This window comes from Rattus norvegicus, chromosome 16 (assembly GCF_036323735.1).
Source record: "Rattus norvegicus strain BN/NHsdMcwi chromosome 16, GRCr8, whole genome shotgun sequence".
NCBI lineage: Eukaryota > Metazoa > Chordata > Mammalia > Rodentia > Muridae > Rattus > Rattus norvegicus.
This window is the reverse complement of record NC_086034.1, coordinates 1,653,675-1,681,195: the sequence shown is the minus strand read 5'-3', so window position 1 is coordinate 1,681,195 and position 27,521 is coordinate 1,653,675. Positions and strand designations below refer to the sequence as shown.

The window sequence follows — 27,521 nt, the reverse complement described above, 5'->3', positions numbered from 1 at the left end:
AAAGTCACTGGTTACTTCCAAGTGAAAAAGCAAGAGGGAGCACAAGTGAAATCCAAGCAAGGTGTAGAGCTAAGTCTGTGGAGGGTGGCCTTCCTCTGCTGTTTAAAGCTTTATCTATGGCAAGTTTTCTATAAATAACTCCAAGGAAAAAGCATGAGAAGTAATTTTTAATGTTCAATAGTAAGAATTGTATATCATCTTTATATTTGATTTTATAAAGCATTTATTTTAATTTAGTGAGGCTATCTATGATCCACGAGTTCAACCAGTTTGTGGCAGTCTCCACACTTAGGAAGCTGAGAAAGAGGTCTTGAATTGGCACCAACCTAGCTCCACACACCCGTCTCAAACCTGCCAAGCAGAGAGTACATAAAACATTGGACATCACAGTCTATCCAGAAACAAGTGCCTCAGGATTGGTCTGAGGCTTCCCTGCCTTCCCCTAGCGCTCCTGCCTTCCTGCGCTGAAGCTGTGCAACAGCATTCCCCTGGCTCTGCTGCTCACAGTCCCTGACGGGGAGAGATGTTAGGGTTCTGCTGAAGAAGGCAGGCTGGACGTAAAAATGGTGGACAAGGGAAGGAGAGGAAAAGTTTGTCAACAAAGCGATTTTGACTTGTCCTTTACCTGGTGTTATTAGGTCACCTAGAACTGATTGTGTTCTAAGATGTGAAAACTAGACTATTATTATCACTGGACCTTTTCTTGGTAGCCTCCTAGTATAGCCTTCTGCCTTCTGGGAGAAATTCACAAACCATCACATCAAGTGAAAAGAACGCTGTCACAAAACAATGGATTTTAGTCTTTAGTTCTTTTTCTAGAGTGCTATGCAGGGCAATTCTGGGAATGTTCTTAGGTAACAAAACTTTCATATTTTTCCTTGTATCCTTCCTGGTAACGTCTATGTTGACTCTGACCTCTTCCCTACCCACTTCTCTTCTAATGTCTTTATATATTTTCATCTTTCTTTTTATTTTCTTTAAGTGTTGATGAGGTCCTCTCTGCTCCATGGTGTTTTTATTTCAAGAGCACATATACTATAAAGGCATCCTTTGTTAAGTTTAGGATATAGGTAGAGAAGAATTCACAATCTTAATTCTCTTAAGCCACGTTGGAAAAGAGGAGGAAACTTTCTGACATTACTCTCATGGGGTACTTGTTTTCTATTCAGCCCCATCTTCCTGTCTTCCTTCTGAAACACTCAGATGGCATAATGGGGCAGCTGACATAGAGACAGGGACACACCCAGCAGCAGAACAGTGTCCCTTTGGGAGCCTGGCCTTCAGTAAGTGACAATATCTAGAAATGGAACCAGTCTCGAATTCCAGCCTCCTGGAAACATTAAAGATCAAACCACATCGTGTGTATACATTGGTTTGTTCAAGGGATAGTTTATATGAAAATCATGCAATTTATATATATTCATGTCATATATAAGTATTACACACATGCATGCATACACAGTTTTCAAGAGTAGAAAATGGCTTGTTCCTTTATGGAACCTTTCCTGTTAGAAACAGATTTTTTTCTTTTTAAGTTTTTTTAAATTGGTGCTAATAGGTTTTAAGTGGTGTTTCCGATGCATTTCTCTTCCTTATTTGCTTAGAGAACTCTGACAGCTCACTGATGATATCCACCAGTGCTGAGGAGTGGAAGGCCTGTAGAAGTTAATGCCTTATTTTGAGTGAGCAGCTTGGCTAACAAGGCTTACTTTTAATCACCAGGAAATACACTTAGACCTAGCATTGCCATTTAGTTAGGCTATAGGATTTGTCTCATCTGTTTTCTTTTGCTCAAAGGAAAATTTTTTTCAATTTTCCCCTCTTCTCACTTGACAGAAGACATTGCCCTTTGTATTATAAACAGATGTTAGCACAGTATGTTCTATTCTTTGATTTAACACCAGGGCAAGAAAGTAATTACATAAATCAACATTAAAGATTTCTTACTGTGAGGGCCAGGGACTCTTACACTTCTCCATACAGAAAGACTTGACTTTGGTGTTGAAAAGTTATTAACCTGGTACATATGCCTGTCTAGAACCATAACTGCATACCCGTTTTACGTCAAGTCTGCACACTCTTTTTTTTCTTTGCCTTTAGTATGAAAAGACACAGACTGTACTCTCTGAACTGAAGTTGAAGTTTGAAATGACTGAGCAGGAAAAGCAATCAATCACAGATGAGCTCAAACAATGTAAAGACAACCTGAAGCTGCTGCGAGAGAAAGGAAATAATGTAAGTGTTTACCCACTCGGCTTAGGTTCCTCTGTGAGGAATGTCAGAGGCTTGAGGATGTCAGAAGACTTTATTATGCTGTGGAAAACTAACAGGCCTAGGTACCAAGGAAGTAAGCTTTCACTATGAGTATCTGTGGTAGAACCATTGTGCTGTGGGATTTCTTTCTTTTTAAGTAAGAGTTTGCCCCTTTAACGTACACCCATAGAAAACCTTGACACCTGCCTGGTGGAAAACAACTGTCAGGAAACAACTTAGAAGAACCTGGCTTGTGCAGCTGTGTCTGAGGTTCTATCAGTAGTCATCAGGCTTTTCTTTCCTGTTAGGAAGTGAAGCCTGTGCTAGGGGAGGTCAGTGACGGGCGTGGGGCATGCTGGGCCTTAGCATTAGGTTGTCCTGGAAAGCAAAAGCTTTGTTTACTCCTGCCCTCTGTCAGTATTCAGTCAGTTGACCCAGAGCTTCCTAATGTATGTTTGAGAGAGAGAGAGAGAGAGAGAGAGAGAGAGAGAGAGAGAGAGAGATGGGGGTTGCAGGCACAAAGATGAGAGAAACAATTGGCTGTAAATTTAGTTTGCTAACACTTGGTTCTCACTTGTTAGTCAGAGAGGTCTTTAAGACTGTGTTGTACTAAATAAATGTCCGTGTTGTTTGTTCTGGTGACCATTGCCTTTGTGGGCCCTAACTTAACTGATGGATGTTCAATGTGATCGGTTGTGCTCTGAGACTTGCTCCAAACTTTGTCACAGCTTGGACACTGCAGTGGATGTGAGCCACACGCTTCCTGTGGCTGCTTAACTTGCAGCGCAAGTGCAGACGAGTGATGTTGCATGGCCACCCAGTTATGTAGTTTCCACAGAATGCTCATGAGTTCACTTACTAAAGTTATAGGTTTTAGACAATAAAGGATGGCTGCTTAGGGAGGAGCCCTTTAGAAGTTGAGAGGTTGGAGGCTCTGCTAAACAAAAGTGGGTTGTATTTTTTATTGCATAGATTATAGAAATCTTTAAAATCAGATCATGATAGTTTGATTTCTTTTGTGTTAATTCATATCTGATTATAGAATTTCAGTCCACTTCCTGCTAAATTAACCTATAAAGACATCGTGCGTGATCAGAATGACCCTTCCCATGCTGTTACTATTTATACCAAACAATTTACCTTGAGGATGGATTTCCCTTTGTTTCATAGGCTTATAGTTCCAAATAATCCCCTTCCCTTTAAAGGAAAACAGATACATTTAGAACAAAGGAGGGCTGTGAGCTTCAGCTGCCTGTTTATTATGCACTGTGCTGTGTCTCAAGTTCTCATCATAATTAAAAGATATATTCTTAAACTTCAAAGCAGTGCTATCTCAAGAGAGAGAGCTTCAGTCAGTTGGAAAACGGGTTTTGGTGGAAGAACGGAGCACACCCTGTCCATTGCCATCGGAGCATATTTATCAACTAGTGGACTTCAGATATTAAACAAAAAATAATAATTACCAAAACAGAGCACCACTTGATAAACTGTCTTTGCCCTGTCTGGACTTGTTTCATTTCACTAGACTATTTGGGAACAAGCACACTGACCAGTGCCTCCAACTGTTCCATTTAAAGTAGTAGTTTCTCAGTGTACATGTCACAGCCCATCATTCTGAAACGTGTTAGATGTCTTTCAAATGTTTGAATTGGTGCAGAACCTGAATGGGATACTTCTGTTACCTCAGTCTTCCTTCCTTCTTCTCCAACCACCCCCTGGGGTCTAAATCATCTTACCTGATTTTTTTTTCATAGCACAAAATGATTTTAATATCCCTTCCCTTCTTCAGCCCTCCATATTACAACCTGTCCCAGCCGTTTTCATCGGCCTATTCCTGGCTTTCCTGTTTTGGTGTTTCGGTCCGTTGTGGTAGAGAAAGGTACAAGCACTACTGTTGGGTCCTTGTCTGTTTGTCCCTGTCACCTGTTTGTGCCATATTCCTAATAGACTGCATGGCAAAACCACACAGGTATTTGTTACCTGAAGCAAACCCTTCATTTAGTATGCTGTGTGTTTGTGTCACACTAATGAGCAGTCGGCTAATCACATAACGTTGTGTCTTGTTTCTGTTGTAGTATGCTAACCATGAATTAACCCTAAGCTAACCTGTTGTTAATGGACTTCCTTTAACTGAGTTTTTATCTCTAGCAAACTGGAGAAAGAAATGAATTCTACAGTATCACCAGCCATGCCCCCGTTATGTGTTCAGGCAGATTTGAATGAGAAATGAAGAGTTTGCAGCTAGCTATGTTTCCTCCCTCCCTCCCTTCCTCCTCCTTTCCTTTCTTCCTTTCTTCCTTCCTTTCCATGGTGTAGAGCTGTTTTTTTTTTCCTTTAATACTGTTTTCTGCGAAGATGAAAGAAAATGAGATTAATGTAATGAACCATTGGCTCACAGGTTTAACACCAATGAGAATTCACGTGTGAGAGTATAAGGAAGCTCTTTAAGATCTTTCTGAGCTCTGATCTGCAAGTTAGTAGTTCTCAAAATACTTTGAGAATACCAGTAAGAATAGAGGTAGCAACCAAAAATAAATGGATCTTATAAACCCTGTGAAAAGGCACTTCCTGTAACTGCACTTCCTGTAACTGGTGCTAGAGTTGTGCTCATCTGAGGAAGCCACAGGCAGTGCCTCTTGAACCTTCTCTGGTTTGCATCTTCTTTGCTTTTGAGTTCCAGGATCGAGCCTGAACCCGTTTCTTTGTATCCCCATCTGAAACTCTGGTTTTCATAGAGACAAACAAACTTGAGCAGCAGAGTGCTGCAGGCCTCAGTCTCCCTCGAGCTTGTGGATGGCAGAGTACATGCAGCAGGCAGCGAGCCCCCAGAAACACACACACAAGTAACTACTAAGGCTCAGCTCTAACGGGAAAGCTGTCCCGCCTTTCCTGGGACAGAGCGGTCCTGTAGTGTGCCTTCCCTTAGATTGATTCCATGCTACACTCTCCTTTACAGTGCAGACACTCGAGTTTTCCTAGGGTCTGTGTGGAGAGAGGTCTCTGGGGCTCAGCTCAGCAAAGTGTTGACTGTGTGTGGAGAGAGGTCTCTGGGGCTCAGCTCAGCAAAGTGTTGACTGTGTGTGGAGAGAGGTCTCTGGGGCTCAGCTCAGCAAAGTGTTGACTGTGTGTGGAGAGAGGGGAGAATGTGATACTGACTCTTGGTTTCTTTCCACACAGAAACCCTGGCCCTGGATGCCCATGGTGGCGGCCCTGGTTGCGGTGACAGCTATGGTGCTGTATGTACCAGGTCTGGCCAGAGCTTCTCCATGACAGTGTGTCTTGAGTCTGTACACCGTCCTCCCTCTAGAAGCTGGCACCACAGTCATGCTGGGGACAAGCAGAACCATTTTCTTCCTTTTTACCTCTTAAAACAACAGAGTGCAAGAAGACAGCTGTAGGGTCATTGCTTTAACTTATATCAACTCTATCTGTCTATAGAGAGGATATAAAGTTGTGAATTTATTCGGTTTTACATATAATTTTTAAATTAGTACGTTGAGATTCTGAATATTATGGTGGCCTAAAGTAGGCTTCTTAGTGCACCAAATTATTTATACCATAAATTTATAGATATTTTACTCTGAATTCTAATGGCCACACAATTCATTTTTCTGATTTGATAACTACTCAAACCAAACAACCAGTACATACATGGGAAGAGAGGCCCTGTGTGCTCAGTGCCTATCAGTCTGAATACACACACACACACACACACACACACACACACACACACACACACACACATATATTTTTTACATATTTACGCCATTTTTACTTGTTATAAAACCACTGAGCTATTGGGAACAAGACTTAATTATTTGTGTGGATTTTTTTTTTTTTTAAGGAAAAATACATTGGGAAAATATTCTCTTATAGTGATAATTCGGGGAATCCATACATGTTTGTTCAGCCTTAATGTGACTTGAAGATGGGAAGGACATCAGCTTTGAAAACTTTCCATGAGAGTTTGTGTTTTCTTGAGCAAACTGAAATATTACTGGGAGCAAAAACATAATTGCATAATTTCAGTGCAATCAACCAAACTGTTGAGTGAATTGGAATGTAACTTACTAAACCTTATGTATTTAAGAAATGTTTTCTTTGAAAGCCAAGCTCCCTTCTCATATACAGCAGTTTAGAAAGCATGATTTTTTCCTGTCATCTGTTCCTCCAAGCATGTTTAATTGAAGGAAGAATTATATCTGTCTAGTTAAGCTTTGTTGACTTAATTTGGTTTTGATGTGGAGCTAATTCACATTCAGGGCGAGCTGATGTTCCCAGCTAACAGATTTCTTGGTTGGGTATACAAATGGTCCTTCTCTCTTTGTTGTTGATTGGAACAGCACTCTTCCCAAGGTCGGTAGTGTTCTGCGCACAGTGACACACGTAAGCACTGCTTGGCATTGTGCATTTACACAGAGGTTAAGTTTAGCTGTGGTTTTGTGCGGCACCATAGTGATGTCAATATCCAAGTATCACATAGTTAAATTCCCTTCGGTCCATGGAGACTGGAGGGGAACATCAATGAATTGGCTGGAATACCCAGACCTAGCCACATATCGAGAAAGGAGTTTAGGATATCATTTGCTTTGTGATGTTTGGCAGTCATTGTTTTTACTTTAAAAGTTGTATTTAAAGCTATTGGGATTGTTGCCGGGAGAATCACTAGATTTATGGAGGAGTTAGCCACAAGTGACTTGTAGAAAATACTGTCGTATAGTCATTTTACCATTCTCTGTTGCAGCAAGCCACTCCACCACAGAGTGCTAATGCCATTGGCACCCAGCACCTCTTGTATATAGTTATTGCAAATACTGTTCTGAAATGCATAACTTCAAAATTACCTTTTTTAAAGTAAATAATTGTTTGAAATCTATTTTGTAAAGATAAAACGTACAATAGAATTTCTGGAGTACAGATTAAACTATTTGCACTAACACACGTGATGTGCATGATTTAATAAAATAACTTTAATCTCCCTTTGCATGTTTGAGTTGTACATCATTGAAGCTCTTAGTGCTGGCCCTGCCTTCAGCCGTCCTTAGCCCCGCTTGAAGTGACTTGGGGTTAGATGTGTGTTAGATGGTCTTTGGGGTTTAAAAGAAATCCTCTTACTCTTACTTCCTTCTTCCTTTTAATATCGTCATTGTTTAAATGTGACTTACTCGCCAGACTCATGGCATTACATGCGAATGTTGATATTTACTTTATCCAAATCAAGTCAGTGGGATCTTGTAGTTATTTCAGTTTTAAATAAGCCTGTTCATAACTAGCGTCTTTAGTGTGTCTCCTGCAGTTTCCTTCAGGTTCAGTAGAGCAGGGCTGTAATCAGATAGTAAGCACAGCAGTTAGAATCCACTTAAGACCACCCTGGACTGCAAAGTAAGGCCGTGTCTAAAGACGAAGACAAACAGAAGGGCCTGGTGCAGAACATGACACACATCCAGAGTGTTCTTATCTCTGGGTTTTACCGTCTTTGTTTTTCAGCGGCAAACCACTTTATTTTCTCTGAGTCTCATTCCCTCCTCTGGAAGCTGAGAAGAACAATGTCTACATTTTTGGTGGTGGTGTGAAAATGGAAGTGTTGTTTAAGCGGTGGCATGTTTATGGAGTGTCATAATGAACACTTACTGCAATAGTAAGGTTTTGGGGGAAAGAGTACATCTAACTTTAAATTAAGTGAGACAGCACTGTTCCTTCATCCTGCTCTCTTTGAGGAGTGCTGGCTTAGTAATAGGCTAATCGCTGTTTCGAAATTCCTTGTTTCTAATTCCACTTTGAATCACATTGTTTTTTTTTTTGACCAAAAATAGCATACTTTTCTCTCATGTCCATCACCAGCCTTCCTCGACTTCCCTTCCCAGACTGGGAACTTTGGCTTCTTCCAGCCATTGTGGTTTTTCTGCTACAAAAAAAGAAAGAGATCTACATACAGATAAACTGAGGTAAAACTGCAGGCTTGCTCCAAAAATGTACTTCTAAAAATTTTTTAGCGAACACGGTTATGTGCACAACATTTCAGATAATCAGGACAGTTAGTGTGGAATTAATGTGAGATAAATGATCAAAATGTCCAGGAGTAAGCTCCTGGCTGGAATAGTTCATGTAGCCACACTAGAGGTCATCCTCTGTGTGGAAAGTGTGTGGGAAGGACATGCATGCTATAGTAGAAAAACAAAACACCAAACAGACAGGTAAAGCCACGTCACCAGTGTTGGATTGTCCTGGTTCCACAAAGGAAAGCAATGGAGACCTACAGTGAGATGTCTACCTAAACCATAACAGTACGGGTGTGTGTGTGTGTGTGTGTGTGTGTGTGTGTGTGTGTGTGTGTGTGTGTGTGTGTGAGAGAGAGAGAGAGAGAGAGAGAGAGAGAGAGACAGAGAGAGAGAGAATGTATGTGTGTATGAGTGTGAGAGAGAGAGAAGGAGAGAGAGAATTTTCTTGTCCTTTGTGACTTCTGATTTATTTTTAGTAATATAATTTTCTTTGAGACAGGGTTTTGATATTTATCCAAGGCTAGCCTAGAATTCACTCGGTAGCCCAGGTTGGTTACTTTTGGACTTGCAATCTTCCTGTCTCTGCCTCCCATGTTCTGGGATTATAGGCATGGCTTCCGTGACATTTTCAAACTGAATTAAATTAGAAACAAAACTGATTTTGAGCCCTAGAACTTCATAAGTAACTTGCCTGTATTTAAAGAGACTAGTGTTTGTTTGTATTTGTGAATTCTGGATGTCACTAAATAATTTTAGCCCTAATTTTAAACACTCTACATGTACACATAGGGCTATAATTCTTTAAATACTCTACATGTACACATAGGGCTATAATTCTTAGAGGAGCCTTATTTAATGATAGTAACCTAGTTTCCCCTTTGCTTAGCAGGCAAGAGTTAGAGGTCCTGGAGTTAGAAGCTGAAAACCTAAGTTGTCCAGCCCTTCCTTCCTATGCTGTTCCTGTTGTCTTCAGATTTCCCTGGTTTGACGTTAACTCTTTAAAAAAAAAAAAAAATGGATGTTGCCTATGGGGCACTGAAGGGATTCTAGCTTGCCTTACTCTGGCACAGCTCATGCCTAGCAAACATGGCCTTACCCCTTTCTCCTATTCTCTCTGCTTTGCTAAAAACCCTAAGATTACATTCCTAATGCTAGCCCCAAGGTCCATTCCCTTATTTAGCCATTTCCTTCACCTGAAGCTGACTACCAAGGTCCAGCTATAAAAAGAATAAATAAAGTCCAGCAGTCAAAACCCTATCCATCTAATTAACATGCCCAATCAAAATACACCACTATATTCTAGCCCATTCTAATCACCCCCCCTTTTTTTTTTCTTAAAAATTACACCTGAAAGCTGCTGTTTTCTGCTTGAATCAGAAAGCAGCCACTTTAACTTTTCTTCCTTGCTTGATAAAGGACCTCTCTGTGAAAACGGGTGTTTGGGTGTGGCTTCTGCCCTAATCTAGGGGCTAGGAAGGGACACGCTGCTGTTCAGGGGTCTCCTGGCACCATTCTAGATCCTGGCAGTCCTCAGTCTCCGTCCCCACAGAATCATAGTATAGTGGGGATATCTAGAAACTGACAGTTACAATGGTGTGAAGCCATGGGGGACAGATGTGTCTCCTCTCTTTACCCAGTAACCAAGCTAGGCCTATCCAGGCTGGGAGTCTCTGTGAGTTGTGCTCCTTGATGGTCTGGGGAATAGGGTTGATGTCTGACTGGAAACACTGAGAGTGCATATGAATAAGAAGGCCTTTCAGGCCTTTCTGTATGCTGGAGTTTGGCACGGCTAAATCCTTTCTGCTCTACCTTTCGAACAGCTGACTAGTGAAAGCCTTTGTTCTGCTGGACTAGGACAGAGATTGTGTGGACCCATTAATAAACTAGAGGCCTGTTTGCTGGGTGCTGCTGCTTTGTGTACTGTGCAATGCTGCTTGTGCGGGAGATTAAACAGCTACACATTTCTTCTTCGAGATGGAACATATCTTAGACCAGGTCTCGTACATGATTTGCTATCCTGCCATGCCAAGGGCATTCCCAGATGATTAGAAGGCTGAGGGCGTGGAAACCAATAGGTAGCAACAGTAGAGAGCCGAGTTGCAGACTACTAGTTGTGTTGATTTCAGCAAACTTCCGAATTGGTGAGACTTGATTTTTATGAAGTATATCAAAAGAGGCTTCTATAAGAATTGCACCCTTTCTCTGTGTCATCATCAGTATGACTTCTGAAGTCGGAGGATTTCCAAAATGAGAGAGCCTAAGAAACACATTTCTCTGGATGGTGATTCGTCAAGGCTGCCTCTGCCTCCCAGGAAAACTGTTGTACCTACAATTTAAACTTAGGAATGGTTATCAGTATTTCTCAGTTTTCCATTGTCTTCAAACTCTTGTCCTTTATCTCCAGCCACTATCTGAACATCCCTAAGATGGTTTGTCCGTTGTTCTTCCCCTGGCAGTCACCGCCCTCCTTTGCAGTCCACACTGAACTACAAGCTCACTGATGTCTTCTAAATATTGGGTCTTTCTGCACATGAGTATAACTAAGGCCATGTAGCTCCTTTTGCAAGGTAGATGTTCAAGAAATGGAGCTAAATCTGAACCCTACTTGCTGAGTTCCAACCATGAATGGCACTTAGTGTGACTCTGCCCTCTGGATTGAAATACAAGCAACCGATCCACAGCAGCAAATGTTTTGCTACCGTGGAAGTTGATTTTATTGTGGGAAGAGACCTTGTTTCTTACACATTTTTAAATGACTTATTTCATGTGCGCCAATGTTTTGCATGCTGAACGATGTGTGTGTCAAATGCTTGTGGAAGTCAGGAGATCAAATCCCTTGGAACTGGAATTATGGGTAGTTGTGAGCCACTATGTGGGTGCTGGAAACCAAATTTGGGGCCTCTGGAATTACAGTAAATACTCATAAGTATTTACCATTACCCCAACACGTCTTAGAAACTTTTATACTTAACTAAAATGTAAGCCTCACAATGAAAAACTTTGAACTGATTTTAAGACTTTATAGTAGCCATCATGAATATACAGAATAGCCTGGCTTAGGCCAGCAGTGCAGGCAGATGTGATGAGATATAAATCTGAGGCAAGGGGGCTGGAGACATGGCTCAGAGGTTAAGAGCACTGACTGCTCTTCCAGAGGCCCTGAGTTCAATTCCCAGCAACCACATGGTGGCTCACAACCATCTGTAAAGAGATCCGATTCCCTCTTCTGGTGTGTCTGAAGACAGCTACAGTGTACTTATATATAATAAATGAATAAATAAAAAAATAAATAATTAATTAAATCTGAGGCAAGGGATCTACAGCCGCCAGCTCTACACTTAAATCCCCAATCATGGGCAGCCACAGGCTGGACGTCTGTCCAACATGAGAGGCACAGAGGCGTCTGAGCATAGCTCTGACAACCACCTGAGCAAGCAGGCCCTGAAGCCCAAGTCCACCCTCAAATTCAGAATCTGGGGCTCTTCTCAGCACCAGAAGAGTGATCCCAACAATGACAGTCCCAATGGTAGCCAGGTGCCAGAGAGACTCAGCTCCTACATGATAATTCTCCACTATCACCACCTTCCCTGGGGTCCTGCAGAAGCTAAAGAAAGGAGATGACCTCAGCTACCTGGATGAGGGGTATTTGTCCACCTGGACCATGCTTGAGAAATGCCCTCAGAGCTGTGCTGCTTGTGGGAGTCCTGTGTGGGATCACTGGTTCCCACCAGGACATTCTCCATATATCACAATTCCTGCTGTGGGTTTTCCCCCTCTCACGTTGTTTTGCCTGTGCACAGCAATCAAAGAGAAGAGTGGTATGTTAGATATGTCAGACTTAAAAGCTGAGAGGATAGCGATGTGCTCACCGGCCTGCTCTGTTGCTGTGCTTCATCCTGTGCACCCTGGTATTGTTGAAGTGAAACTTTTCCACACGATGTTGGCACATTTTCCTGAAATATGCAGAGGGCTCAGTGGTACTCACCTCTTGGAGATATCAGTCTTATGGACCAGAATTTTGTTCTTTGGTTGGAGATCCTGGTAGCTATGGGCAAGAGCTTCCATAGTCACCACCACTCCTATCCTTGTTTCTACTCCACAAATACCCCTGACATACGAGCCTTACCACTTGGTTCATCCATTGCTTGGCTGCCCCTTTGGTTTATGACCCCAGAACAGCAAGCAAGGCTGCTATCTTGGCCGGGATTAAAAGATGGATACTTCAGGAGTGGCTGAGTTTTTGGGTTCCTAGGTTCCTGTTTAAAATGCTGACTATGAAGCTTAATGTACTGATGATTAATTATCAAGTAATACTACCAGGACACTAAACCTGATGCTTCTAACCTATTCTAATATATTATTATTTAAAATGTAAAGTTTTTGAGATAATACATACTTTAATTAGTGTGATGGTTTGTATATGCTCGGCCCAGATAGTGGCACTATTAGAAGGTGGCCCTGTTGGAGTAGGTGTGTCACTATGGGTGTGGGCTTTTAAGACCCTCCTCCTAGCTGCCTGGAAGCCAGTATTCCACTAGCAGCCTTCAGATGAAGATGTAGAACTCTCAGCTCTGCCTGCCTGGATGCTGCCATGTTCCTGCCTTGATGATACAGGCCTGAACCTTTGAACCTGTAAGCCAGCTCCAATTAAATGCTGTCCTTTATAAGACTTGCCTTGAGATTGGGGAAAGATCTTTACCAATCCTACATCCGATAGAGGACTAATATCCAAGGAACTCAAGAAATTAGACTCTAGAAAATCAAATAACCCTATTAAATAATAGGGACAGAGCTAAACAAAGAATTCTCAGCTGAAGAATATCAAATGGCAAAGAAACACCTAAAGAAATGTTTAACATCCTTAGTCATCAGGGAAATGCAAATCAAAGCAACCCTGTGATTCCACCTCACACCAGTCAGAATGGCTAAGATCAAAAACTCGGGTGACAACAGATGCTGGCGAGAATGTGGAGAAAGAGGAACACTCCTCCATTGTTGGTGGGATTGCAAGCTGGTACAACCATTCTGGAAATCAGTTTGGAGGTTCCTTAGAAAACTATACCTACTACCTGAGGACCCAGCTATACCACTCCTGGGCGTACACCCAAATGATGCTCCAACATATAACAAGGACACGTGCTCCACTATGTTCATAGCAGCCTTATTTATAATATTTAGAAGCTGGAAAGAACCCAGATGTCCTTCAACAGAGGAATGGATACAGAAAATGTACATCTACACAATGGAATACTATTCAGCTATCAAAAACAATGGCTTCATGAAATTCATAGGCAAATGGAATGAATTAGAAAATATCCTGAGTGAGGTAACCCAGTCACAAAAGAACATATGGTATGCATTCACTGATAAGTGGATATTAGCTCGAAAGCTCGGAATACCCAAGATACAATCCACAGACCACTTCCAAGAAGTTGGAAGACCAAAGAGTGGATGCTTCACTGCTTCTTAGAAGAACAGAATAGTCACAGAAGGAAATACAGAGACAAAGTGTGGAGCAGAGACTAAGGGATAGGTCATCCAGAGACAGCCCCACCCTGGGATCCGTCCCATATACAGTCACCAAACCCAGATAATATTGTGGATGCCAAGAAGTGTATTCTTACAGGAGCCTGATATAGCTGTCTCCTGAGAGGCTTTGCCAGAGCCTGACAGATACAAAGGCATGTGCTCACAGCCAACCATTGGACTGAGAATAGGGTCCCCTATGGAGGAGTTAGAGAAAGGACTGAAGGAACTGAAGGGGATTTCAACCCCATAGGAAGAACAATAATATCAACTTAACCAGACCCCCAGCGCTAACAGAGACTAAACCACCAACCAAAAAGTACACAAGGAGGGACCCATGGCTCCAGCCACATATGTAGCAGAGGATGGCCTTATTGGGCATTAACGAGAGGAGAGGCCCTTAGCCCTGTGAAGGCTCAATGTCTCCATGTAGGGAAAGCCATCAGGGAGATGGGAAGGAGTGGATGTTTGGGTGGGGGAACACTCTCAGAGGCATGGGGAGGTGGGGAGGGATAGGGGGACTCCAGAGGGGAAATCCAGAAAGAGGATAACATTTGAAATGTAAGTAAAGAAAATATCAAAAAAAAAAAAAAAGACTTGCCTTGATCCTTGATCATAGTGTCTGTTCACAACAGTAAAACCCTATCAAAGACAATTCAGTTGAACCATTTCCTACCTCCCCCATATATTTTTAAAAACATGAAAACATGTACATAAAATATATAACTTTATGTATCATTTTAAAAAGTAATAGACATTCTAAAACAAAAATAGCAGACATGGCAGAATCTTATAACTTGGGGTAGAGAGTGCATGGATGATTCATGTCATCCGCTGTACTCAGCGTCCCCAGGGCATCTGGAAGCAGACTGGCCCTAAGCCCCACTGCCAAGTTGACCCATGCTTTGTAACATGCTTTGTAAACTGTTACCTTTATGTTGCCTTTACCATGCCTTTTCCATTTAGATCCTTGAAACACATTAACACTAACTTCTACAGCTGTATTTCCTCCACACACTGAAGTCCTCCAGACAAAGGAGCAACCACATACAGACCTTGACTGTTTGGGCCTCAGGCATTTTATGACAGTATTCCTGGTGCTAACAGCTAAGTAAATAGGGATTCCTATTCAAGCAGTACTATGGCATTCAGTAAGACACTCCCTGAGTCAAACATGTTACTCTCACCCTCCTGGCTGTTCCACTATGATTCTGTTTCTTGGCAGGTGTTCCTGCTGAGAGCAGTGGACTCCCAGGTTTTGTGTGGAGGTGTTGGCCAGGGGATCATTCCTAGCCCAACTGCTTGAGCAGTCAGATTGAGCAATCAGATGTCTTCTCCAGGGAGCAGACAGAGAAGGTGAAAGGGATTGAGACTTCGGAGGCAGCCTATGAAACCGGGAAAGATCTAACTTTAATGCTGCAACAGAAAGCCTTGCCAGATGGGACTGTGTCTGGTGGAGTGGACTAATTTTATGCAAATGCTAGCCCTGGAGGACCAGCAGGGTTTACGGAGGATGCTGAAAGGAAGTTATCGGATGGGGAAAATGACGTAACAGTGAGCTAGCCCTAAAAAGACATTTTTACCAGGCCCTCTACAGGAGAGGGGCAGAGAGAATGCAAGACCCAGAAGAGCTGGAGAAGGGCTGTGAAATGCCATCCACTATGAACTCAGTACTTCCAGCTACTGGGTCTGAGCAAGACACTTTGTCAACCATCAACCGTGAATAGGAGAGCTATTCATTGGGCCCTTCTTCCTGCTGAACTGTTGGCTACTGACAGATTTGGAGACAGGGGGATTCAATGTCTACCATTTTGTGTTTCCTATCCAGCACACCAGGCTCCAGCAGATTACTCCAACTCCACACTCACACAGATGTCCCTAGTCAAGCTCAGTGGCTCACAAAACAAAAAAGATAACGTGGGGAAGGGGGTAGGGCCGGGGACATAACGGGGTGGAGGGATAAGAACAATTGGAATGCATTGGATATATATACGAAACCGTCAGCTTCAGTAACAGTGTAGTCAACAACAAAACGGACTGCCTAGGGAGGTGCCTAGAACACAGAGTGAATCCACACTCTTGGTTGTTTGCATGCTTTGAGCAGAGAGCATCTGTGTCATGCTGTACTGCAGGAGGTTTATGGTTCTGTCCCTCTGTCTCCCAGTTTCCTCAAAAATGACCACAGCAAGCCATACGTTGACACATGCTGTAATTTCAGCACCTAGGAGACCTAAGGAGACACTGGGAGATCAGAGTCATCCTGGGCTACCTGGCAAGAACGTAAATGAACAAAGCAAAGGAAACAACAAAACCAGAGCCACTGGTTTTGATCCACAGGGTTGCATGAGGTCATTTTCCCGTAAGTATGTGCTATACTTTAAGCATACCCCTCCCCCGTCTTCTACTGTCCTTTCGCTTCATGCCTGTCCCCTCCCTGCAACTTTTATCTCTCAAGACTGGCCTCAGATTTACAGAAATCTTTCTAACTCCCTTTCTTACTGCTGGGGTTACTTTTTATTATAATTTTGTATTTATTTTTTTACCATGAATGCTGGTTTCTTCACTTAATCTGGCATCTGAAGGGTAGAGGGAAGGACATCTTAGAGATCTGAGGGAATTAGTCGAGACTTCATAGTGTTCTTTCCTCACCACTAGACCCTGTCATGGACAGAAACCTACACTTAAGAATTGTGGGAAACAAAACAAAACCAAATTGGAATGTCTATGTAGTTATCCTCAATCAATAAAATTGCGGTTATGAAAGAAAAAAGCGGGAACATCTTCCTGTTTATTTCTAGATGGAGTGTGAGCATTGTTCTGCCCTCAAAGCCAAACAGGATTTAGGGAAGGTGGCCTCAGTTAAACCTAGTCAATTAAATCTAATCACAGGCCTTGAAACATTTTTACTGTCCTGCAGAACCTGGAAAGGAGAGGTTACACAGTTGCCCAGCAGGGATGCCTTCTTGCTCTCAGCCTATTGTAAGTAACACTTGCGTTAGGAATGTCTCCTGCATGTGCCTGAATGCTATACCCTGGTCACCGAATTCTCCTATCCATCACCATGTTCCCAAAGACTATAAAATGTAGGGGCTCCCAGAAGAGCCAAAGGTAACGTCTCTTACAGGTAGACTCCCCAATTTTAAAAATTGATGTCTGATAGACAGACTGGCAAATAAAAAAAAAAACTTACCTTTTAGGAATATCCAGTTATCACATGTTTTGGCAGGCATAATGGTGTACAGAGAGGATGAAGCAGGCTTTTGAGTTCAAGGTGAGCCTGAACTATGAACTATGGACCTCAAAACAAATACACAGAAAAGGTTGGGGCTGGAGAGATGGCCCAATAGTTAAGAGCCCTGGATAGTCTTCCAGAGGACCTATGTTGGATTCCCAGGATCCACATGGTGGCTCACAACTATCTGTAACTTCTGGGGATCTAGTACCCACCCTGGCCTCCAAATGCACCAGGTGTACACGTGGTACACAGGTATACATGCAGGCAAAACACCCATATGCGGAAACATTCCAGAAAGACTCAAAGTGCTCCTAAAAACTCAAGAGGGATCCATGTACCTCCCAGAACAGTGGCCCTGACCTATGCTTATCTGTCCATTGTATTGGAAAACATCAGCGGCAGAGGCCATCCACCTTCTGAGAGGACAGGAGACCCAGCAAAGTACAACATGTCTCATGGAAACGAGCTGTGAAAATCTCCAGCCGGAGCCCCAGACACCCGGGAGATTGACACCCCCTCGTGGCACAAACATTTTTGCTATGTTAGATGTTCTGGTCCCAGGCAAGTCACCAGCAGGAGACGGTTTCCTCAGTCAGCTCCTTGCACTTGTCCAAGGCCTCACTTATCTCCGTCAGCAATTTCTGCAGGTCTGACCTCATCTGCTCACACTACCTCCTCTGCATCCCAAGCTCAAAATTCAATCTGGGGGAGGGCCTGGACCTCGGCGCAAAGAATGTCACAAACAGACCACAAGGACCACATGCAGTGCAGCTCACACTGGAGGTCCCAGACCTCAGCACTGGAAAGTCTGAGACAGGCAGATCCTCATGGCCTACCACAGATCCTGCACTTCCAGAGTCTGGAGGGACTCCAACACACACACACACACACACACACACACACACACACACACACACTAAGAGTATGAGGAACCAGATCAGAGAGGAGGAGTTATGAACTTATGAACTCCTGGCCTTTCAGTCACACACTGACATGGACCAAATGGAGCCATGTCCCGTCCCTCCTGCTGTTGCCAAAACCCAGGACCCAAGCACCTGCTGGTTAAATACAAAGTCCATCACAAACACACAGGACCTAGCATCTCCCACAAGCCAATGCCAGTCAAGGCATCTTGAAGTGCATGTTGAGAGCCGCACACTACTGTTCCTGTCCCCAGACTGTGATTGAGGATACAGGCTCTGCTTTTCATTTGGAGGAAGCAGAACAGCCTGTGTCCCCAAACCGCTCCTAACCTGGCTTCAAGTTCTGCTTCTTAGACACACTCAGGAAAATTAGTGGGCATGAGGACATCATGGAGGTTCAGCTTCCTGTCCCTGAGGAGAGCTAGGCTTGACACAGTGGTGACAACATAGCCAGGAGTGAGCTGGGCATGTTAGCCACCTGTTGCTCAAATCCTTGACTGTCTGATGGGTCAATGACACCCTGCAGCTCATCTGTCTCACAGGCTGTCTCTCCACCTTCTGCACATGCTGCTCCTGCTCAGTGAGGAGGGAGGGTGCAGATGATGCCTCCTGAGGAGTCCCTGTAGGTAAACACAAGAGACCTACAGAGTTGGATTGCACGGGGCCAGAAGAAAGAACGCAGAGTCCCCAGATAAAGCCTGAGGGAGAGGGAGTGCTGGGTGATGCCAGGAAAGAGCAGGGAGAGGAAACTGGAGCTGAGGCCCCTAAGTCACTTCCCTGTCCCCAGCCACCATGGAGATGCATGTGCTGCACTCCCTACTGTAGTCCCTTTAGCCACAGAGAGCAGAAGCTGGCCCAGTCAGGAAGACTTAGCAGAAAATGTCAGGTCATAGCTAACGTGATGGAGGTAAATAGTGAAGTCTCTCATCATTACCAGCACGAGCCCTGACACGTGTACCTGTATGTCTGAGACCTTCGTACATCTAACCCTAACCTTAGAGGGCCACGTCCTTACTTTCTGAGTGCCTTCTGGCCTTCATTGCCTCTCAGAATGAACGTAATGGGCTACCAGAGGAGCAGCTGCACCTTGTCAATTCCTGACTCTGCCAAATGATCTATCAGAAATCCTTGACCTGGGTCTGCTCTGTAGGAACCCAGAGAAGCAGGGTAGGTCTGTCACTTCCCAGAGTCTCTCAGCGGCTGAGTCCCACTACAGGAAGATCTAGATAAAGGTCCACCTCCCTCAATCTTCCCCTCCTTTCTTCTCTCTTCCCCTCCGTTCCCCCGTTCCTCCCCTTCTCCCTTCCTCTCAGAACTCAATGCCTGTTTTCCAGAAGCATTTGTTTCTTCCTGCTGTACGTTGATATTGAAGGACAGCTTCCTTCTGCTTCTCTCCAGTCTCTCTAAGCCCTCCAGTCTCTCTCCCAACTACACTCCTCACTCTTGCCAACACGTTTATGGGTAAAGCCTGTAGTCACTGACTGAAGGATTAATGAATGCAGTTGCTGTTGCCACAACACAGGTGACATCACAAAGAATTCCAAGGAATCTCCAGGATACAACAGAATGTTCAGAAGATGGATTTTTAGATCACCTCCAACTCCACCAGCCCACAAATATGTTACTAAATCAGCGAAGCCAAATGCCCTTTCCAGGGGACTTCCCTGAGAGCCATTCCTCTACCCCATTCCACTATCAGAGTTCCCTCTGCTTCATCACAATGTGTCCCCTACTCCATAGAAGGCTCACTTGCCAAGCGTAGTCCAGGATGACTCTTCTCCTCATGTCCTTTATTCAATAATATGGGAAATACAAATGGTTAGTGAATTCGGTCAGGATGCTGGGGAGGAAATATCAGTGCCCTGAGGTGAGCAGCACCTAGATCCACAGGGCGTTGTGCAGGTGGTGGGTGACTGTGGCTGTCCTGTCAGAGCAGAGGTGAGCTCCGTAGGCAATGAGGGAAGATTTCCTAACTGCGTTAGCAGAGCACATTCCAGCCATCATGACGTTAGCAAAGGTGTGACCAACTACTGACAGGAGAGCTGGGAGACAGTGGGGACTGGGCTCCCCAGGTCAGCCGTCAGACAGTAAGAGCAGACACTCACAGGAGGAGTCATGGCCCATTCCTCAACACGAGGTCGAGGAAAGACGCAGGCGAGTGAGATGCCAGACAGGGGTATGTAAGGGCATCTCAGTGGGAGAATCTAACAACCCCATCATGGGGAGAATATGTGGTATGTCACTGCTACTTTACCCAGAGCTACACAGGAGCCAAAGTCCTTGATCAGAGCCACCTGTGACAATGCAAATGCCACCATGGTAAGAGGACTGAATCAGCCAGAGCCACGCTGACTCCACAACAGCCTCAAACCTGCAGGTTAGGAGACTAGGCCTACGTTTCTGTTTCCCAGAACTGGAAAAGTCCAAAACCAGTCAATTCCAGGAAAAACTTCCCCTCAGGAAGCTGTCCCAACACTTAGTGTGAGCCAATCACAAGGGCAGCAAATAGGGAGCTGTAGATGCTGCCCCACCACCTAGCTTGAGCCAAGTGTGGTCAGCAAAAGCAGCCCTAATCTCACAGAGCTTTAACCAATCACAAAGGTAACCAGACCCATGAAGAAAGAGAAAACCATCAAGACCAAAAAGGAAAAGTCACCCACTCCTCCCCTTACAGGCTTTAAGTTGACCCTGCAGAGTCCACACCTCTGTCTTCCTTGCTGATGTATGGTGGACCCCTGCATGCAGGTTCTCCTCTGTTGTTGCACACTATTGGAGTATGGGGTACCATTCTTCGTGAATCACAGGCCCCTATGAGGAAAGGTGACACAGCCAGCCTTATATACAAATCCACTGCAACAGAAGCACGGAAGGGAGAGGGCAAAGGGGACAGATTACTAAGATGCCTTTGCCCCAGAGCTTAGTGTCTCACTTCACCTTTAAACTCACTGATGGCCCTGCAGTGAAGACCAGGATCACGTTGAGCCTGGATTGCCACACCCCACAGAGCTACTGTACTCTACCCTACAGGTGACTTCTGTGCCTTCCTGAACCCTATACTGTATGACGGATCGGTGGACAGTGCCTTTCTGATGTTCAAGTCCCAATCCAGTTAAGGGGAATGTGAACCTGGTTTGGAAATAGGATCTTTGAGAGGCTAGTGTTGAGACCACAATGTAGTTTGTAGACCTTCTCTGTGATCTCTCAGGCTGACTCTGCCCATGAAAGGACATTGCAGAGACCCATGTGGGATAGCAGGGAACTCAAGGCTTCTGAGATCAAGACCAGTGAAAACAGACACTTCTCATTTTTATCACTGAAGCCGTCTGTGATGGCAAGTCCTGGTTGTCTAGCTGTCTACTTCAGGAATTTACTGAAACACAACTTTACGGGGCACACGTCTGATCCATTTTTCCTTAATTAACTACTTGAACTGGGACCATCCTGTTCTAACCTGGATTTTTGAGGTGGGACAATAAACCTTCAATCTTTCTCTTTAGTGAGACGAAGAGCCAACTTTACTCTCAGCCACCACACCCTCTGTTGGCAGGATGCATGAAGATCATAGAAGAGGGAAGCTCTCCCTGCCTGCCTGCTTGTCACTGTGCTCCTTAAAGAGTCCATTTCTTCACTACTCTTAGAGCCAACTTCTTCATCGTTCTGAACTACAGGCATATACTGTAGGCCAGATGAGACATCCAGCCACTTCAGCAGCTGAACTACAACCAGATTCTTGTGTCTTCCTTCCATAAATAACCATTGTTCCATTGTACAGCCCATTATTGTTTCTAATAAATTCTTATATCTTTGGTTTTGAGCCTAGCCTTTAAAGGCTGAACCATCTCACCAGCCCTAAAATGTGTAGCCCAGGCTGGCCTTGGGCTCATTGTCCTCACACCTCTGGCTCCTTCAGCAAATCACATTGGCATGTGGCACCACAACTGGCAAGAAAAATTCCTAATAAATCATATACACATACATGAGATTTGCATATATGTTTCCATTTAAATACATATGAATATATTTATTAAACATAGAGAGAGACAGAGCAAGGAAGGGAATGCGAGGTTCTCTAAGTTGTTCCTCCAGAGAACTTTCACTAATACATAGCAAACAAGAGGTGAACTCACGCTACCTTAAACATATTCAAATACCGTGAGGGAATATGAAAGGCTTACTTGGGTACATAAGAAAATCAAAGAATGTTCCTCCCAGCTCTCTTTCTTTCCCACAGAGATAAACACAATCACATTTTCTTCATGTCCTTGATTTCAAATACGTTCATTATCATGGTTTTTGTAACTCTTTCTTGAAGGACATCTATCGAGAAGAACATTCTGACACTGACCTATCTGGCATTCACATCTTGCTTACACAGGCTCCCACAGGAGTTTCGTAGCAAGATGTACCTAAACTGGCATAAAAACTGAATTCGCAAGTGGGAGTGGAACACAGTTCTCTGGTGGAGGAAGAGGTGTTGCAGCCAGTAGATTGTCTGTGCTGTGAGTCAGGTTTCTTCATGAATCCAGGAACTGTGTGAACACACACACACACACACACACACACACACACACACACACGAGTGTGCACACATGAACAGAAACAATACAAGGGAGAAATGGATGGAGGACATACGGTAATCTAGAAGGCAAGGTGTGGAGGATGCCTACAGAGATCAGAACTAGAGAGGGAGACTTGGAAACAATGGTGTCCTGATGCTTTGAGAGAACTTGCTGATGTGAACAATGACGTGTGCGGCAGCACAACTCTATGTGCTGACCTCCAGCTGAAAATCAAAGAATCAATTGCAAGTGACTGCTGCTCAAATCTTTGACCTGTCACAGAAGACTTGAGGTATCTTCAGTAGACGCTAAGGTGCAGCAGCTGAGGGACAGCGCCTTCTCTACACACCACTTCTTCACAGTCCAGCCCAAGCACAGTGAAGTATGATCAGGAGTGAACAGACAGACGAGAATTGCCCTGGCTGCTTCAGAAAACCCAGGCTTGGAGGTCAATGTCCATATAGGTTTGTAGAGAGGTGGATATGGTTTCCTCTGGTTCCCTTAGCACGTGCTTCAAGAGACCAAGCACACAGCCTCCTCAGGCACCAAGGACACAGCCTCCTCAGGACCAAGGAAACAGCCTCCTCAGGCACCAAGCACACAGCCTCCTCAGGCACCAAGGACACAGCCTCCTCAGGCACCAAGCACACAGACTCCTCAGGCACCAAGGACACAGCCTCCTCAGGCACCAAGCACACAGCCTCCTCAGGCACCAAGCACACAGACTCCTCAGGCACCAAGGACACAGCCTCCTCAGGCACCAAGCACACAGCCTCCTCAGGACCAAGGACACAGCCTCCTCAGGCACCAAGCACACAGACTCCTCAGGCACCAAGGACACAGCCTCCTCAGGCACCAAGGACACAGCCTCCTCAGGACCAAGGACACAGCCTCCTCAGGCTCACAGCTGCAGAGGAGCCAACTTGGCTTCAGAACACTGAAGGTTGTGTTTATAGAAGCTGGGAGAAAAACCCCAAAGGCCACAAGAACTCACAGGCTGCAGATGCCCAGATATCCGTCTATCTCACACTGCACATGGCCTTAAAGAAGCCATGTAGGGTTACAAAGTCACCAGACTCAAGAGTAACCAGACTTACAGCCCAGAACACCCGGAGCTAGCAGCTAAGAGCAAGTCTTTGTGTGGATCCAGTGTTTTGCACAGGGCTTGCCGTAGTAGGGTTCTGCCTGCCACCCACACCTGCTGACTCAGAGACCTACAGTGGTCAGAGTAGTTCTGTGGTAAAACCTGAGATCCTAAGGCTTGGACAGAGCATTTTACTTGTCCTCTAATTAGTGCCAGATAGCACCTGCTACTAAAGGAATCTACTGGGCAGGAAGTACTTTTATTTCCTGTCCCAAAATGTTGCCACTTCACTATTCTGTCCCTTCTTCTTCAGTCTTATTTCCCTGACAATAAGAGTAAAAGCCAAGAGCTCTCAGCAAACAGCTCTGCCCTTCTGTGTTAGCTAGCACTTTACTCCTGTGAACAGACACTATGACCAAGGCAACTCTTATAATGGACAACATTAAATTGGCAGCTAGGATGAGAATTTTAAAGCCTAATTCCACAGTGGCACACATACTCCATCAAGGCCACACCCACTCCATCAAGACACACCCACTCTATCAAGGCCACACCTACTCCAACAAGACCACAACTACTCCATGGAGGCCACACCTCCAAATAGTGCCACTCCCTGGGTTAGTCATACTCAAACCACCCCACCTTCCCAGCTCTTAACTTCTGAGATAGATGGAAAACTTGACTTTCAGGAATATAGTGAAGTCCAGTTGCTTCCTAGCAGATCGAGGTCCTGTTTCCAATTTCTGGAAAGGTCAGCTCCAGCCCACCTGCTCCAGGAAGCTTCAAATTTTCCCCAGAACTCACTGCACCTTCCCAGATTGATTTAATTCTTGCTGTTTTACCAGGAGTCTGAAGGCCAGCGTCCTTCTCCTCCTCTCTGCTGTCTCTGTGCTCTCCGTTCTCTCTCCCAAGTGACCTGCTCAGTGTTGTCAACATGTCCATGGTGCTGAACAAATACACCAAGAGCAGTTGTCACCCTACATTGTGACATCACAGAGTGTGGCAGGGCTCCACAGGATACAGTAGAATCATCGTGACTCCACATTCCTAGGTGATTTCCCAGTAACGCTTGAGGTGGGTTTTCTTGGTTCTACAGCTTCTGGTTTCAAATGTAAAAGGACAACAAACCCTAAAAAAACTTCTCAAATTGAATAAAGAAATAACAGCAATGTATTTCCATGACTACATCAGGGGAGAGTCCAGCAAAGCTGAGCAATGAGAAAGCAGGACTGTGTCCTGACCTCTGTGGGTCTAGACCTGTCTCACAGGCAGGTGTGGGCATACCTTAGGATCCTCTGTAGAGACACAATGAGGCGAAATGTCTGCTAAGGAGCCAGAGCAGCACTGTGGAGACCCCTCAGTGCAGGAATTAACAGACTCTAAGTTCTCCATCCAAGGAGCTCCTGCTGAGGCCATGGGCCTTGTCTGACTGTGGAATCAACAAGGTCTTGCCGGCATCTGTCTAAGGGATAGTAATTCTACTCAGCACCAGACAGGACAGGAGGACAAGGTCAGGAATGCTGCCCTCCTGCAGTGAATTCTGTGACAAAGGCCATATGGAATGCATTTGTGTAGAAACCAGGGTCCCCTTGGGTGTTGGGTCCCTGATGGCTTTGTGCATCATTGTGAGGACCTGAGTTTCTATCTTCATGGGGATTCCCATGATAAGGACCCGGGACACACCTGGAACCAGCCAGACCTAGATCCCAGAGCTGGATTCACAGAATGGAGCGAACATTATTGATTCAGGATTGCAGCCTTGAGACCTGAGACCCAGCTGTGTCATGTGTCACCTGGGTAACTTCCTCTCATCGCTTTCCTTCCATGCATACTAGGTTGATAGCCAAGGAGCCATGTTTCTGGGATGGCCGTGTCTGTATCAGCCCAGCTGTTCACTGGAGGCTAATTCAGCTCAGTTCTCTCCCATGGAAGCCAAAAGCAGGGATAGATTCTGTCTTTGAGAACCAGCTCCGGCAGCAGGAACCCTGCATGTGATCATAAGGAACCTTCCTTAGCTTAGACCTAGAAGAAGAGAAAACGCCCAGGCTGGAAGTGCAGTCCCAGGGCTACCAATGTTCCTATCAGGACCCTCAAAGCAGGCTTCCACCCCTTAGAAGGGATGTGTGCAGATCCCCTCTTCTGACTTCTGTCCACCCCTTATAAACTCTAAATATTGATTGTGCTAGGACTTCGAATATCCAGAAATCAAGCAAAGACCACCCCATTCTAAGTAAGGGACACAGACAACAATGGACCCAGAGAGGCAAAGATCAAATAATGCCAATGTTCAGTGAGTTGGGGAAAGAGGGTGTGCCAAGGCTGTAAAGGTGTCAGTGATGGAGAAGCGTGGGGAAGTGGGTGCTGCCCAGGGTGAGCAAGGACCGAGTGTCCTGTGTCAGAGGACGGTGTTGCTCTCCCTCCTAGGCTGACAGCTCCGCTGTGGCTTGTGTCAGGGCTTCTCCCATGCCAGCCCTCCTTACCCTAGTCTCAGCTCACCTTTCTTTAACTTCACCTGGGCGTATTTGTCGGTTTTGTTGTGATAGTGGTAGATGTTGTGTTGCAAGTCGGGGTCTCACTCTGTACCCTTGAGTGGCCTGGCTCTTGCTGTGTACAGCCTTGAATGCACAGGGTCTGCTTGCCTCTGCCTCCTGAGTGCTGGGATTAAAGGTGTGCACTGCAAATCAGGCCTCCATCCCCCTCTTTATCTCTCCATTGCATATGCATTCCCACTTTTTCTTGGTCCTTTGCTCTTAACCTTCTTGCTAAGTATCTTACAATGAGGCAGGACAATAGACTGCCCTGTTGCTGCCTGGTGGCTTCTCTTGCCAACCTTAGTGTCAGTCAATGTATCAAAGGGCAGCTTCCTGGGCTTCAAAAGTTCCCATTGACTCAGCATCCAAGTTTTTTTCTTTGACACAACATGTCTATTTTGAAAGTTGCACACAGATTGGGGCAGGCAGGGAGCCTTAGAGCTTTGGAGACAAAGATCCCTTGGTTCCTTAATTGATTGGCCTTTGTCACTGCAAACCTAGCACCAGAAGTCTTTCAGCTCATAGTAGACACTATCAAAAAGCCAGTGAGCTGTCTTCTCTAAGTGTCAACACATTCTCCATGTTTATCCAGGCCAAAATTTATAATACCCAGGACCATCGCTTCTCTGCCTTTTGGCTAAGATCAAGTGTAGTATAATACCCAGGACCTGATCCAGTTCCAAGGGAGATGATCCTAAAAGTTCCAAGGGACAGCAGCAGACATCCTGAAACTAGAACAAAGAATCCCAGGCCAGCAGCTATTTATGGTAGCACTAAAGGAAGATGGTTTTCAGTGCAACCTCAGAGTCAATGAGTGACATTGCCACAGACTTGGATGGAGTTTTTCATGTTGATCAAGAGTCTGTGCCACAACAAATTAGAAATCTGGGTCTTTTGAAGGGGAGTGTTTCTCTTTTAAGAGGGACTTGGCTGTCATATGGGAATCACAGGACTGTGGCACCTGAGTGTGGATTTCTGGGATTTCCCTAGGCTTAGGTAGGGTAACTATGAAAGGGCTAGAGGGCAGTGGCAGTTATCAGTCTGCAAGCCCTGCCCACCTCAGTTGATCCCTGGAAAAGTTGTCATTCATCTGTCATCTTCCTCACAACTAGAAAACATTACCATAGCAGCCAAAGACTGTACTGAGGACCCACAGGTAGGTGAACAGAGCTGGCCCAGGCTCCTCCCAAGGACTTGAAGACAGACACAGAGATCAAATATCCTAACACCCCGTGGTGATAAACTGATGAATGTAGATCATAGTGAGCCTCAAGTTGTTTCTCATGCGTCTTCAGATGGCCACGTCTCGTTTGCATCTGGGACAACTCAGAAGGAGGTGACAGTTCAACAGGGTGAGCAACATGAAACTAGACCAACAGCGTCTAATGCTCTGGCTGCTGCTATTTAAAGT

The 27,521-nt window shown here is 44.8% G+C and overlaps 1 protein-coding gene and 1 long non-coding RNA gene across 35 annotated transcripts in view; one reads left to right on the top strand and one right to left on the bottom strand.

Annotated features, from left to right (window-relative positions):
* The window catches only part of Slmap (sarcolemma associated protein), a 117,939-nt gene extending 110,707 nt beyond the window's left edge, over positions 1 to 7,232 (top strand). For 17 of the 31 annotated variants that reach the window (XM_063275127.1, XM_039094254.2, XM_039094258.2 and 14 more), the window contains 2 exons: positions 2,101 to 2,235; positions 5,431 to 7,232. In XM_063275127.1, coding sequence (XP_063131197.1) covers positions 2,101 to 2,235; positions 5,431 to 5,523 — 228 coding nt within the window. In that variant the 3' untranslated portion in view covers positions 5,524 to 7,232. Of the gene's footprint in view, positions 1 to 2,100; positions 2,236 to 4,042; positions 4,133 to 5,430 lie in introns of all 31 variants that reach the window. The other 14 variants (XM_039094261.2, XM_039094259.2, XM_039094250.2 and 11 more) reach the window with 2 other exon arrangements.
* Positions 206 to 25,711, bottom strand: LOC134482438 (uncharacterized). Of its 4 annotated transcripts, none has more exons than XR_010058537.1 (3): positions 24,422 to 25,711; positions 12,122 to 12,205; positions 206 to 4,600 (listed from the first exon to the last, which is right to left on the bottom strand). It is a non-coding gene; the product is annotated as an uncharacterized LOC134482438 (long non-coding RNA). The 4 variants fall into 4 exon arrangements; XR_010058535.1 differs by having other exon boundaries at positions 206 to 351; positions 3,394 to 12,205; positions 24,422 to 24,611; XR_010058534.1 differs by lacking the exon at positions 206 to 4,600 and adding an exon at positions 7,369 to 7,575 and having other exon boundaries at positions 24,422 to 25,124.
* Positions 25,712 to 27,521: the final 1,810 nt, after the last annotated feature.